Raw genomic sequence first — 15,877 nt, 5'->3', positions numbered from 1 at the left:
TTTCAAGCGTCCATGGCTACCAGATCCGTGAACGAAAATTGGTGTATTTTTAACCCTTTACTGCACCTTGTTGCATTTACGCAACATTCCGGTAAACGGCGTTAAAAACAGAAGCAAAGTCCGTTTGGAGCTGCCTGTGCACGTTGTTGCATTTCCGCAACATTCGTCTAGAAAACGCTGCATTGTGCTGCCATCTGTGCTCATGCTTCGCATTTTCTGGCAAAACAAACGTGGCAGAGGCTGCACACGCCCGCGAGCAGTGACACAGGTAAGTTCTGCCAATTGCAAATGTATTTCTCCATGAGGCAAATCGCAAAATAAAATTCTTACGCTAAGCTCCACATCCTCCAGACTCTGTAGATTCAAAAAATCTTTGTTTTCTAGGAATTGTTTGTTCCTGGCGACGGAACATTGCTATGTTGCGCAAATGCAACAACGTGTGCATGATTTACTTTCTTCGGAAAAGTGAAATGGCTCCCAAACACATTTATGGCCGAGCAATTCCTCCTGACAGTGAAGGCAGCGACCCTTCCAGGAGTGACGATAACCAAGAGTGTAAGTAGGTCTCGATTCAACATGTGCGCAAGATATTTTCCGATCGAATTTCCATCTTTTTTTTTCAAAAGGATACGGTGCATCCGCACGCGGCCGTGTCCCGTCGTCAAGGGCCGAACCTTACATCTGTGCTTCTATGTTCTAAATATTGATAATAACACGAAAACACTGCATTGTTCCCTGGCTGCACGGGAATCTGCATGACATACTACACGAAGTGTGGGAACCACCTGCGCTGCACAAACAAAAACAATTGCTTCTTTTTGTTCTACACTAAAACATAAGTGCACCAATGATCGTCACGTGCAAATAAACATCTCAGTATGAATCGCACAAAGCCCTATCTTACATTTTCAACTTCTTCCTTATTTGCACGTTGTTGCAAATATGCAACACACCATTTTTCTGCAAATTCAAACCACAGAAATTCACTAAATTTAGTTTCCAAGGGAGTGCAGCTACATTTATGCTTCCCTACAACTCCATGAATAATATTTCGAGGAAACAAAAAATTGTGCAGTAAAGGGTTAAGCACAAAATCTTATCGCTCATAGACGCCTACGTCCCACTCATCTGCATTCGCGGGGATTCCACAAAGCCATGGTATTCTAACTCGCTGCGTAAGCTATCACGAAAAAAGAAGTGCCTCTTCCGTAATGCCAATAACTCCGGATCCCCTGCAACATGGGAAAAATACTTCAGCATCCTTCGCGAATACACTAGATTATTGCGGTCATCCAAAAGAAAATTCTACAGTCACGATCTTCTAGAAATATTGCGTGTTAACCCCAAGAAATTTTGGAATTTGCTACAGCCCAACAAAAACAGCTCCTATAACATATCTTTAAAAAGACTAGACGGCACAGACGTTCCGCTTTGCGAGCGATCGGACGCGATGAATTCCTACTTCACCTCAGTTTTCACCCACGAGCCAGCGGATAAGAGCATTATTTTACCGAGCCTAAATTTTATTCCAATGCCACCCGTAACCATCACATCTGAGGGAATTTCAAAGCTCATTGATAACCTCAAGCCGTCCACTTCACCCGGACCTGATAACATTCCTGCTAAAATACTTAGAGGCACGAAACATTTCACAAGCCAAATCCTGCAGCTCATCTTCACGCAGTCCCTCAATACCAGTCAAATTCCGGATGACTGGAAATCAAGCAAGGTTGTGCCAATTTTTAAGAGCGGCGACCGCGCTGACCCTTCTAATTATCGCCCCATTTCCCTAACATGCATCTCATGTAAGCTCTTCGAACATATACTCTACTCCCATATTGCTAATCACCTCGATCACAATTCTTTCTTCTTCCCCAAGCAGCATGGTTTCAGAGCAGGCTTCTCGTGCGAAACCCAAACTTTTCGAATTTACAACCGATCTTCACCTTAATTTAGATTCTTCATTCCAAACAGACGTCATCTACTTAGATTTTTCAAAAGCATTTGACCGCGTTCCTCACCAACGTCTATTGTGTAAACTTGCATGCTTATCACTCGACCCTCTTATCTTATCCTGGATTCGCTGCTTTTTAACTAACCGCTCACAGTTCACAGTCATCGCCAGCCATGCGTCTAAAACTACTGACGTTATCTCTGGAGTTCCCCAGGGTTCCCTCCTTGCTCCGCTTCTCTTCCTAATTTTCATCAACGACCTGCCATCTGGGATTTCGTCATCCGTCCGTCTTTTTGCGGACGATTGCGTCATTTATCGCCGCATCTCCGATAATACCGACCAGGAATCATTACAAGACGACCTAAACAAAATCCAGAAATGGTGTTCTGATTGGCTAATGCACCTTAATATTTCAAAATGTAAATGCATGCACATTTCTCGTAAACTTTCCACTACCCTTTTCCCGTACTCGCTGAACTCCACGGCGCTATCAGTAACAAACTCGTACAGGTACCTAGGAGTCGAAATAACTAACAAGCTAACTTGGGTGGACCATATCACGAAACTCTGCGCAAACACTTCCAGAACACTTGGTTTCACCCGAAGATCTCTGGCTATGTCCCCTCCATCCATCAGGCAATTAGCATACGAAACATACGTCCGCTCTAAAATGGAGTATGCCTCAGCCATATGGAACCCTCACCAGGTTTACTTGAGTCAGTCGCTCGAAGCCATTCAGAACCGGGCAGCCCGCTTCATAACTTCCCAGTACTCACCCTGGCACAGCGTTACCGACATAAAATTGACTCTCGGACTCGAACCTCTAGCACTCCGCCGAAAACTGGCAATGCTCTGTCTCTTTCATAAACTATACTTTAACTTTCCTGCACTGCGCGAGAACTTATTACATGCTCCGATACGCTCATCTCGCCGTTTGTTTAACTCCCTTAGTATACAGCGTTTGCATGGTTCTTCCAACGCCTTCAATAAATCCTTCCTCCCCATCGCCATAAAAGAATGGAACAATCTTCCCGAAACCGTGGTTTTAGAGTCAAATCCCTCCAAATTTAGACAGTTACTATCAGGCCATTTCAACCCAAAATAGCCACTTTTCCTCGCGTTTCCTCTCCCAGCAATCCGTCTTGCTTGTCATCGCCTATTTTTCCTTTTCTTATTTCTTGCCACTTATGTTTAGCATGTTCCACATTTACGTGTACTTTTTTTATTTATCTATTGCTACTCAGTTTTGAGATATTTTCATTGTTCTGTTTATACCTGATGTATTCTACAGTTTATTATTTACTTTTGTATTGCCTGTGTTTGCTTTTTTTTTCTTTTGAGCTGATGTATGGCACTTTCACATCGATGTTTCCCCCCCCCCCTTATGTAATGTCCCCGAAGGGACCCTTAAGGGAATAATAAATGATGATGATGATGATGATGTAGAGTATTTACATAGTTAATTCACAAACACCATAGTAGCAATCACCTGAGAGAAAAGTTTCGTTGTTAAGATCGAGAGCCACTCAATTGAAAGTGATGAAATGTTTCATAGTGGCCCTCAGTAGCCTTTATCGACAATATGGCACACCCCTGATCACGTAACGGTAGCAATCGACTGTCCGTATGGCGAGGCACGCTATGTTCGCGAAATCCATCAGTTCACTACAACTTCGAATTAAAACCATAAAGCATTTTTTTACAGCGCCAACTGGAATGGCTAAAGTATTCTCGAGCTACTACACCGCAGCTTAGATTGCCTGCAAAAGGAACATTCAAGCACCTAATGTCTCACGATGTCTCGATCCAGCGTTATTTAATTATACAAACGGATAAGAATTCGCTTTGTCGGTACATAAAAGAGAACTTGCAGGCTAAATTAAGTTTGCTCGAATCCAATCGCAAACATTCATAAAGAAAGCACCACAAGCCTTGCATATACTTTCAATTGATTTCTGACCCTCCACCGGGGGAATTTCGATATCTTGAATATGTCCCATACTACTAGTCATTGACGCTTCGACTTCTTTCTGGCTGCAGCTATGCGGTCCAGCAGGCATGCTTCACTAAAAAAATTGGGCCGAGCAGCCTGTGTCAGTTCGCCAAACAGATTCGTCATGTATATTCCTCAAGCACCAAGCACCAGTAAATTTCTCAAGTGAGTTTGATTTGATTTGATTTATTAATTTCCATTTACACACACACACATGTACAGAGGAATGGTAAATGGAGGTAGATGAGGGAAAAAAGCCGCACAGACGCGGCTTGAGGTAACCTCACCCCCTTAGGTACAATATGGCTGCATGGGGTAACACATCAAGCGCCATATAAGTTACATTTATATAGTGGCCACAAAACATTGCAGTTATACAATATATGAAAGAACATTGAAATATTTCCACAATAACAATGCAAAACGCACTGCGGCATTGAAATAAATAAATGATATACACTAGGTAACATAGACGAAAAAAAGAGGAACACAACATACATTATTAATCATTAACAAACGCGCTCTAAAGAGGTGAGTTGAACGTGTAGCACGGAAAAGGGAATATATATTGGTACATTCCTATTTGTACTCTGTAAATAGCTGTAAGCCTTCATTAACTTTACTTCAAGTTTCCGCCGCTTAAAAAAATAAACACGTGAAGAACCGCCTAATGTGGACAAGCAGTTAAAGAAGCAAGTGAGGCGTGTAGAATCAAAGCTCGAGTATTAGTTAAGTCCCCGTGCTACTGCCGAGCGTTTCTGTGAGGAAATGCAAAAATTCGATATTATACCATGAACTACTCGTCGTGAGCAAACCTGTTTTAGCGGAATAAAATCAACGTGACTGCTGTAGAAGTAATATATAGCCAGCTTTGTGACATACTTGTTGCACCGCGGCAGGTATGGTATCATAACTGGATTCCTATAGGCTATGCTTTTGCGATTGTCTATCCGCGTATGAAAAACCCGCAATGGGCTGGTCTGCGTCGCTTCGGCTGGCACTGTAGCGTTGCCTTCGAGAGCTGCATTGTTGTCTAAGAAATTAGCTCTTTGAATAAATGTTCGCAAAGGAAGACGTCGTAAAAATATATTTGAGACGACCACCATAAGTATACAAGCAGAGAGAACGATGGCGAACAAACGAAAACGCCGCAGAAAGCGCCCGGACAACGCCCGAACTGTAGCAGACGACAGGCGCGAGTCCGTGCCCTGACGTCACGCGAGCGACGCTCGCAGCGCCGCTTGTGTTCGTTCTCGGTGCTAATAGAAGGAGTTGTTTTCGCCAACGTAACGCAGCGTGCGCGAGCGCGCGCGCGCGCGCTCGTTACGTCGGACTATAAACGGCCCTTTATGCTATCTTCGGCTGGTCGGTTCTGAGCGCTCTGCATGGAGCGCTCTCGCGAGCGGCGTTGTCTTCGGCTGGTTGAAAGAGGGTGCGCGCCCTGCGTTCGGCTGGTTCTTCTCGATTGCTCTCCTCCATCTCGGAGCGCTCTGAGGCGCTCCGAGCCCTGTCGTCGGAGCAGTCATCGAGATTGAAACGTCATCGCAGCGCCGCGTCGCTGCTGTTGGCGACGGCCCACCGTAACCTTGGCAACCTAGGCTACTGCATGCTGGCGTCTCAACGAACGCTCGTTCCACCGGCACGTCTGCCGGTTTTTCTGGCAGTGCCGGGAGCTTTGGATAGGCGAATCATCGGACGTTGGCAGTAGTCACGTGGTTTCTCATCGGCAATTTCATCCTCCGAGAGCGAGTCGCACGTTTGGCTTGCGCGCTTGTCCCCTACCTCTGAGCTCGGGAAACGACCGATCTACCCGACTCTGCTTCGAGGCATACAGGCGACCAGTCGAAGATACCATAAATTCCGAAAGTCATCGTCATCTCTTCGTCGTCGCAATGACAAAATAAAATATCGATGTCGTCCCAAGAAAAGGAGGCGTCACATACCTGGATACAATCCGAAAGGTTTATCTGTGAAAGCTCAAGCCCGAGATGATTGGAACACTACCTGTCTTGTTAGCGTATTATTTTTGCTGTTTTCAAAGAGATGTACATTACGTGTAATAACTATATCAATAAAGCTTGAGTGCAGGACTGATGACATATGCACTTATTTTTCAGCGTATAAATACTACCTTGGTCTTGCAACTACTGGGCATTCTATAGTCTCCCTGCATATCACAAATGAATTAAGTAACGCGGGACCACCGTACTGGGTAAGTTTCGCCCTTTATTTGGCTTTGTAGCAGATCTCGCAGTTGCACAATGATAGGACAAGAGTTGGTTTAAGTGCTTATGCCGCGTGTAATAAAGCGGTGCTAAAGAGAATTGTGATTAAAGCTATGTTAGTAAATTACCTTTCTAAACATCATAAAACAGCGCAAAATTTAACCATTGGTGGTGGTGAAAAACTTTTATTGATGAGAAGGCCAAAGGTAAAAACAAATTAAAAAGCAGCGTTGTGGGCGGCCTTCAGGCTGCCGGTTATGGCGTCCAGGCCATGCCTAGTCGCGACGTCCTCCGCCCAGTTCACCAGCCGGAGTTGGATATCCGGCTCGGTGCTGGACAAATCAGCCTCCTACTGCTGCGGATTGCTTAGGCGCCAAGAGGCAGGGGGCAAGTGTGCCGGGCCGGAGAATATAGGACGTGAGCGTAATCGGCGCGGGAGCCGTCACATAAGCGGCAAGCCAGCGAGTGCGTCCCGGGGTGGAAGAGGGCAAGACGCGCAGGAGTAAGATAGGTATGGGCCTGAAGGTGGCGCCGTAGGTGTTGGTGGGGCTGGGAAAGGAGTTGGTGCGGAAGGCGAAAGGTGAAACGAGAGAGGCGATAGTGCTGCGTGATATCGCGGTACGTGAGGAGCGCGTCGCGCGTATCCATTCCCGGTGGGGGCGGCCTTTCATGGAATTGGCCGCCTCGTTTCCAGGATGGGCCGCGTGAGCGGGCACCCAGATGATTTCGATGGGGCGAGAGGGAACGGTATCGGAACGCAAGATTCCGATGGCCGGGTGTCCCACCCGTCCAACCGCGTAGTTGTAGACCGCAGGTTTGGAGTCGCTGAAGATGTACTTCGCGAAGGTTTGCGTGATGGCAAGGGCAATAGCTGCCTCCTCGGCCTCGACAGAGGTAGAAGTGTAGACTGGGGCAGTAAGAGTGGGTCGGAGAGAGTTGTCAGTGACGGCAAGGGCATGTGCTGGGTAGCGGCGGTACGGGGCAGCATCTACGTAAGCCACGGCGGCCTGCCGTTAGTACTGACGCAAGAGCGCGGAGGCTCGCGCTGCTGTACGGGAGGGGTGGTGTTCGGGATGCGTGTTTTTAGGGAGGGGATTAACGGTTAGGAGGGGGAAGACATGGGAAGGGATGGACAGTGATGTGGGAAGAGGAATAAGAGGGGAGAGATTAAGGGTGGAGAGAAGTGCGCGACCCGAGCGGGTGCGGGAGAGACGGAGGAGCTGGGCCGTGCGATGGGCCTCCGTCAGCTCCGTCAGGGTATTGTAGACGCCCATCGACAGTAACCTAGCCGTCGACGTAGATGTGGGAAGGGACAGGGCTGACTTATATGCGTGGCGAATGAGGCTGTTGACTTTGTCTTCCTCGGTACGAAAAAGGTAGAGATACGGAAGAGAATAAATGAAGCGGCTGAGATCAAAGGCTTGGATCAGGCGGTGGAGGTCGTGTTCGCGCATGCCGTGGTGGCGGTTTGCAATGCGGCGTATGAGGCGGACAGTGTGGTGTACAGTGTTTGTGAGTCGAGTGATGAGGGTGGTGTGCTTGCCATTGGACTGAAGAAAGAGTCCGAGGATGCGGAGGGTAAGGACGAGAGGAATGGGTGTGCGGTCAAGGTAGACGGTGAGTGGAGAAGGCGACAGGGGGGCCATCCGCCCAGGCCGAAGGAGCAAAAGCTCCGATTTGGTCGGGGAGCAGCTCAACCCGATGGCCCGGGCGTGAGTTGCTACCGCGTCCACACCTGCCTGTAGAACGTTCTCCATGTCGCCAAGATGCCGGTGGTTACCCAGAGGGTGATGTCATCGGCGTAGAAAGCATGAGACAGAGCTGGGATAGCTCGTAGAGCACGTGGCAGCGGGAAGAGGGTGATGTTGAACAGAAGAGGGGACAAGACAGAGCCTGGGGGTGTACCCTTGTTGCCAAGGGAGAAGGAAGGAGAAGAAAGTAGGCCATATGAGATTTCGGCTGTGCGGTGGGCGAGGAACGCGGTGACGTAAGCATGGACGCGGGGTCCTACATGGAGGGAGGAGAGAGCGTCCAGAATGGCGGTGTGGTGTACATTGTCGAATGCTTTAGTAAGGTCCAGCGCAAGGATAGCTCGAGTGCGTTTGTGGTGGGAGGGGTGTAGGACATCCTCGGAAAGTTGGAGCATGACATCCTGGGTGGACAGCTGGGGACGAAAACCGAACATCGAGTCCGGATAAAAGTCATGATCATCCAGATAGGTCTGGAGGCGGGCCAGGATGACATGCTCGAACAGCTTGCCGAGACAGGAGGTGAGAGAGATGGGGCGGAGGTGTTCGAGGGCAATAGGTTTGCCGGGTTTGGGGATGAATGAGACACGTGCATGGGTCCAGGAGGATGGAAGAGTGCCACCCTACCAATGTGTATTGAGGAGATCAGTAAGGGCTTCGAGGGAGGGGGTGTCTAGGTTGCCGAGTACCTTGTTAGTGATGCGGTCCGTCCCCGGGGCCGAGGTGGTGCGGATTGTGAGTAGCGCCGCACGAACCTCGCCCACGGAGACGTCCGCCTCAAGGTCAGGGTTTGGGGAGCCGGAGTAGGTGGGAAGCGGAGTAGGTAGGTCGGTGCAGAGGTAGTGTTCCCGGAGGGCTTCCAGGAATTCAGTATCGGTGAGTGGGGAGGAATGAAGGAGATGGGAGATATCCTTGCGTTGGGAAGCTTTAGTGTGTGTAGGGTCTAGTAGCACCCTGAGAAGCGACATCGTGTCGGGGAGGCCCACGTTGCCAGCCATGCGGTCGCAGGTCTGGCCTCACTGTTGTCTAACGAGAGAGGCGCAGTGCTCCTCCATGTCCAACGCGAGTCGGGCCACACGGAGGCGCAGGCGGCGATTGTATTTCTGATACAAAAGGATAGACAGTTGGGCGAGTTGGTACGGTAACATGATTTTGGCTTCTAGCGCGAAGTGAAACACGGACATATATATGTTCTTCATTTCAATAAAAATTTAGTTGAGAGTTAGCGCTCGTCCTGTCTGCTCCTTTCTGTGTCCGTGTTTCACTTCGCGCTAGAAGCCAAAATCATGTATTTCTGAGCCTGCCACCGGCGGTGCACAGCGTGATAGGCCTCCCAAAGATGCAGCAGACGGCTGTCTGCCGTAGTGGAGTGTGGTGCTGTAGGGAGTATGGATGTGGCAGTGTGGACGTCCGCCAAAAGGGTCTCGGTCCAGGCGGAGAGATCGGTGATAGGAGCAGAGGAGGAAGTAGACAGACGAGTGGAGCGAAAGCGGTCCCAGTCGACTATCTGGGTCATACGAGTAGAGGCGCGAGCAAGGGAGGGGAATGGGAAAGTTGTACAGAGGACGTAGTGAACGCTACCGAGGAAGACCCCTGTATTAGTCCAGGTTGGATTGGCGGCATTTTTGGCGAGGGTAATGTCCGGATTGGTGTCTCGCCGAACACTAGATCCGATCCTGGTGGGGCAAGCGAAGTCATTAAGGACCGAAAGGCACTCGTTGTGGATGAAAGTCCAGAGTGAGTGGCCTTTGCGAGTGTTCTGGGGGTAGCCCCAGCTGGTACGTGGGGTATTGAAGTCGCCAAGAACGACCAGGGCATTGCGGCCAGCGCAGGAGAGCGCTCCGCGGAGGACGAGGAGGAGAGGAGCTGAATGGGCTTTGGGAGGACTGTACACGTTGAGAACAAAGAGGCTTGTCTCAGTGCGACGGCGAGGAAGGATTTCAAGGAGGAGATGGGCACAGTCCGAAACGTCCAACTGGTGCTGCACGGCAGCAAGGTTGCGCTGCACCAGTGTGGCAACGTTTGGGTGGACCCCAGAAGAAGGATGGAAGGAGGTGTAGTCGCGCAGTTTCACGAAAGTTAGGGATTCCTGGAGTGCTAGGACGGAGGGGGAGTGTCGGGAGGGGTGTTCTGGAGGTGGAGCTGCAGTGTGTTCCGCTTGCTGCGGAACCCCCGACAGTTCCACTGCCAGAAATTAAGGCGCGTGGGGTGTCTGGCCATGATAGATGGCGGATTCCCACGACAGAGTTGGGGTAGGTGCCGGGGTGAATGGGGCAGGGAGCGACAGGTGTGCTACAGTGGCCTCAGTCGCGCTTTGGCGGGTCTCTAAGGCCGCGACCCTGGTGTCTAGGGCGGTAAGGTGGAATTCGATGGCGGCCACAGGGGTGTCGATACTGGCGACACGCTCCTCAAGTCGCGCAAAGCGTGCCATGACGCGCTTCTCAAACGCCTCCAAGAAGGAGGTTGTTTGGCGAATCACATCACGCTCGGGCGCGACGGGGTCGGAGGAAGGTGACCGGCATTTGAGCGGGGGACTGCGGTTGGGAGAGGAGGCGCGCGATGATGCAGCCGAGGATGCCGTATTCATCGGCTCCACAGCTAGCGACGGCGGCTATGGAGGTGCGGGAGCTGGGGAAGTAGGAGGAGGAGGAGCGGGGGAGGACAGACGCACTAGCGCGGCCTGTAGCTGGCGCGACAGCTCCTGAATTTGGAGCTGCTGGGCAGCGATAGTGGCCTCGAGGGCCGCGGTTTGGGGGTCCTACGTGTGAGGCTGCGGTTTCCTGCTTACCAGTGATGTGGGGGTGGTGGCGGGGGCGGTGGACGCCTCGGACCTAGGCAGAGGCGGGAAGGAGACGGAGCGGTGGCGGCTGGCAGACTGGGCACCACGGGAGACAGAGTGGCGGCGGGGGCGGGAAGGCCGGGAAGTCTTGAGGAGGGGCACGGGTGGCGCTGGTGGGGGAGTCTGGTGCTTGGATGTGGCCGGGGGCGATGACGGGCCGTTCCGCTCGAACCGGAGCCCGCACGGGCACGAGCCTGTGCTGTGGGCTCCCTTGCAAAGGATGCAGCAGGGGACGCAGGTCGGGCGCTCGACTGGCTTGTGGGCCTGGCCGCAGAGGTGACAGAGGGCGAACTTAGGCTTGGTGCAGACATCCGCTCGGTGGCCAGGAGCCCAGCAGTTCGTGCAGGCCTCGGCTCTCGGGTGGAACGGGTGGCAGCGGTAGACCCCGCAGTTGAAGACGATGGTGGAGGGAAGAGTAGAAGTGCCGACGAAGGTGATGAGAATGGATTGGGAGCGCCCCATCTGGCTTGCGTCAGCGATGGCGTAGGGGGTGTTCACGTTCATTGACTGGAGGTCTTGGACGATCTCGTCCTTGGTTTGGGAGTCCACTGCGTTGTGTATGATGCCGCGGAGGGCGTTGTCGGGTGCGGCCATGTAGACACGCAGGGGGTAAGATATGGCACCCAGGCGGAGTTCCGAGACCCGGAGGTAGAGGCGAGTGCGCGGCTCGGATGGGGTGCTGACAGTAAGGGAGTTGCACGGATTTATCCGTACACGGTCGGCGGTGCGTGCGGTCGCGTAGTCCATGGTCGCACGAGTGCAAAGGATTTGGAGCAGGGCTCCGTTAGTGGTTGTGCGGAGGTCAAGCCCTCCTCCCGTTCTGTAGACGATCTTGAAGTCCTCCGCTGGAAGGCGAGGTAGGGGAGCGTGACGACGGAGAGTGGTAGCGCAGGCAGTCTTGGATGGTGGCGATGCAGGCGGTGGCGAGACGATGGGCTGGTGGGCCGCGACTTCACGGTGTGCTTTCACGGCACGGACCCAGCGTGAGTCAGCTTCAAGCTCGGCACGGCTGATGGAGGTGTCTGCGACTTGATATTCCATGTCGGCGTGTGAACTGTATCGACGTAGGCGGCGAAATCTGGCGGCGTCGACAGCAGGCGTTGCGCGGAACGCAGCTCCCGCGTAGGGAGAGTCCGCTTCAAAAGGGTGGTCGGTGGGAAACGGCGAGACGGCCGCTTCCCAAATGACTCCCGACGATAGCGGCCCGGGCAAGGGCGGTCGGTGAAGGTCGCCTCGTCTCGGTGGTTACGGAGCGCGCTGACGACACGTCCGTTCACTTCGGTTGTCTCGTTGTTCTTCCTAACCATCGGCGATGTTTGTCAAAGTGAGCAAATAACAACACTCACGGCTATTCGCTTTATTAAAGTAAGGATGTGCTTGAAGGCGCAGATTTCTTGCAGTGAGGATATTCGGGTAGCACTTGTTGTTTCGTTGCGTATTCTGCATAGAGCCGGTAACTAGCACATTTGTAGCAGTGGTATAGGTGGCTATACGTATAAGGCCAAACCCCGTGTGATCGATGGAGCGCTTCACAGCGACGGCACCGAACGTCGAAACAGGCCTTGGCGCCACAAGATCACTCGTTCTTGTCCGACCATCGCTCCGTTCTAGAAATCTAGAATTCGTCGTCCATCGCCCGAAAGTTCTGTGAGAGACGAGCAAATAGATCGAAGCCGCAGCAGGGTGTATACTTCACTAACGTCCTACCGGTTGTCCCGTGAAACCATGCACGGAAGGACCGAATGACCGCATTTCGATCACGCGCAAGAGAAAGAAAACCTATACTGCAAGAGATTCGGATCTATTTTACGTTTGCTCTGTGTACAGCAAAACAAAATCAACTTAAGTTGATATAGAGCATGCGTCACGCCATTTTCGGGTGCGTATTTGCCGTCGTCATACCGGCAACACTGGACAGCCGTCGCTCCCGAGCGCTCCATCACAGCTACATGATGGTTCGTAGATCTAGTACGGCAGAACGTGCACCTCTGAGATCGGCGGCGATCGCGGCCAGCAGTATCGTTTGCGCCTTTGTATCGGATTGGCGGTGCATGTACGACTGCTACCGAACGTGAAAATGGGTGAAAAAGCCAAACAGAGGTAGTGACTTCAAAGGGTCCTTCCTACTGCGAAAGGAGGCGTCGCAGGTTCCACCCCCTTCCCCAAAGACAATATATATATATATATATATATATATATATATATATATATATAACGCAAAAACGAAATACGGGTGGCGACGACGAGTTCAAGTCCTGGAACTAGCTTGCCGAGCCTGAATTTGACGGTGCCTGCTGGGGCCTTGTTAATGTTTTCGCGTTAAAGATGGACTACATTGCAATCTAAAAGAGCCAGATACTGAACGTGGCAAGAGTTGTTTTTCCTTTTCCCAGGCTTCCAAGTAGACAATATTTCCGAGTGTCTTTGTCCCCGTCCGGCGGCAATTTGCAGTCATAGAGACAAACTCACTAATTCGCAAGTTTATTAAGAAATATTCAGATACTTCGTTCACCGGCGGCCGATTATCAACTCGCTCACTGTGTCCCTTCTCATCCCTACACACCCGTTTAAATACATTTCTGAATTGAGGCGGAACCCTTATTGTAACTCTCCTAGCTCAAATTCTACCAATAGGTTCTTGCATACATGCTTTGTCATTCCTGAGTGGGTGGGACTGCCAGCAGTTCACATTGCAACCGCCCCTTTTTCCAGTCTTGTCTTAAATCGAGTAACTTTCTATGCGTTTCGGCCGTTTTTGTTGTCGGTGGTCAATGGTCTATGGTCGGTGGTTGGAGTTGGCAAGAAATACGTTCGCTTGCTCTCTGTTTCTCTCGCTCGCTCGCTTCTACGTTCGTTCGTTCGTTTGTCCGCTCTGTGCTCTTACATTGACAATCTTTCTCGACGATTCCATCGCCACACAGCCCGGGGGGGGGGGGGGTGTTGAAATGGCTGGCAACGACCAACCCTGTCAGTGCCAGAAGCCGCCTATCTGGACGTGCAACAAATTTGAATATTTTGGTTTAGTCCTACCGTGTCGCGACATACAAAAATAAACGTGCAGTATTGTTGTCTGATTAGCACGGCTACCACTACGGATAGAGGTAGTGTAAACGGTTAGGGCTTACAGCACAACTAAAACCACGACAAAAAACAAACGAGCCCATGTTTGGCAATGCAACAGAAAAAAAAACAAAAAAAGGATTCTACAAACTAGCTGTCCAGCATTTAGAAAGGGCATGTGGTTTATTTAATGTTGAAAAGAAAAGGCAAAAAAGTTGCGACACTGGACGTACCAACATGGTGAAGTCATCACACGGGACATTTACTCAAAAGTCGGGACTGTCTGGCTAAATTCTGGATGGTTCTAATCGTGTGACGGCCGGTTACATTTAGATTGAGTTACCTGTTATGGTGTTTAAAATGTTGGCAACAAACTCGCCGGCTTCTTCGCAACGTTAAATTTTTGCTGGAATGAAGGCATGATGGCACCTCGAGTGAATTCTTACACATAGTAAGCTTAGAGCGGAATTAAGAAAGCTTTGTTCCGTAAGAGCTTTCCGTATTGGCCGACCGTCTTTCCTAATAACAAGACCACCGCCGAAATTGGCTGCCTTCTGTTCCTACGAACCGTTCTAGTGCAAAAATCGTTCCTGCGATTACGGTTCACTACAGTTCGCTAGTTCCCGTGGGGCCGTCATTTGTAATAATAAAATAAACAGGCCAACAACAACAAAAGAAGACAGAGATGGCGCTTTCATCGTGGTCAGATATGGACCGAGGAAAACAGCCTACTACCGCGTTCGCAGACCGTCACGTTGAACAAGAGAAAGAAAAACAGTTTCGTGTATTTTTGCGATACCACAGACAATAGACGAATCAAAAAGGAAGTTTTCTTCAGTTGTAATATACATCCAACGTAATTTAGCACAGTAATGAAATGATACATTATAAAAGCCAAATATTATGTGGCAAAACAGCCCCGGGCATAAGAAGTCTCGCACCCTAAAAAAATGCCGCTTTTCTTGTGCGTGCTGCTGCCATAGTCAGGTTCTCTCCGAGTCTGGTCTACTCGGGTTCTCCTTATCTCCACTGATATTGAACGTTCATGTACTACACATATCGTGCTCCCTTGATGTGCTTACAGTATGACTTAAACTTTGACTTACAGTATGACTTATGTTTTGTTCCTTCGATTATTTTTAATGGGTAAGCATTCTTTGGCGAGTACTCTAGAAAAAAATCTCTGTCACACGAAAAGTGCAATGTCTTGTATCTGCACAAAAATGCATAATTTGCGAAGTTAAGACATTTAATCGTTATAATAGTGTAAGTGTGCGTAGATGATTGGTAGCTCTATAAGTGATAAGGAACAATTGAAAGAAAATTGATCAGAGAGAATACCCATAGGGATACATAGGTCCAACGAAAATCCATGGGGAAGGCCATAGTTCGGGTGGGCCAAATTGAAGTTAGGGGGTGGGCAATCTGAAATTTGGGGTTCGCAAAACTTAAATTTGGCGGTGAGCCTACATGAAATTTGTAAATATGCTTACGCATACTTATACAACTCCAGTGCAATTTCTGCAGACTTTCTTTTGCCCTACTTTCTGTATTAGCTTTTCTTGTTGACACGTTTGTTCTGCTTTTTCTTCACACTTCTGAGTTCCTGGGGCTGACATATTTATTTTTCCTTTAACTTTATGTCATAGCTGGCCCTTCGGTGGCCTAATTTATCAGGCTTGTAATATTTAAAGCGACTGACAACTGGCCAGAATGTGTCATCAGACGTTGATGGAAATAAAATGACCAGGATTTATAGCAATAGAAAGCCGCATGCATATATAATTTAAACTTAGCAAAGAAAGTTTCAAAAACCAGTAAGTGGTGCGGCCTAGCTGGCAGTGAAATCTTGGTACTCCGAACGTAGCACAGGAAATTACTGCACGTAAGTCGGCTATTATTTGGTACAGCACACTTATTAGCTAAAATAGCAGTTCGTATATTATTACATGCCCATGTAACCAGCGCGACAGCGGACACGGGACACTAGTAAGGCGACAAGTAAAAGCGCAATCCTGGTCGCCTTGCTAGTGTCCCGCGTCCGCTCTTGCGCTGGTC

At 50.0% G+C, this 15,877-nt stretch overlaps 1 protein-coding gene across 2 annotated transcripts in view; it reads left to right on the top strand.

Moving 5' to 3' along the window:
* The window catches only part of LOC135914618 (uncharacterized), an 85,981-nt gene that overhangs the window by 56,134 nt on the left and 13,970 nt on the right, over positions 1 to 15,877 (top strand). For both annotated transcript variants that reach the window (XM_070525793.1, XM_070525792.1), the window contains exon 5: positions 6,065 to 6,159. In XM_070525793.1, coding sequence (XP_070381894.1) covers positions 6,065 to 6,159 — 95 coding nt within the window. The remainder of the gene's footprint in view (positions 1 to 6,064; positions 6,160 to 15,877) is intronic.

This window comes from Dermacentor albipictus, chromosome 9, assembly GCF_038994185.2.
Source record: "Dermacentor albipictus isolate Rhodes 1998 colony chromosome 9, USDA_Dalb.pri_finalv2, whole genome shotgun sequence".
Classification (NCBI taxonomy): Eukaryota; Metazoa; Arthropoda; class Arachnida; order Ixodida; family Ixodidae; genus Dermacentor; species Dermacentor albipictus.
Note: the sequence above shows the minus strand (reverse complement) of the source record. Positions and strands in the feature narration are given on the sequence as shown.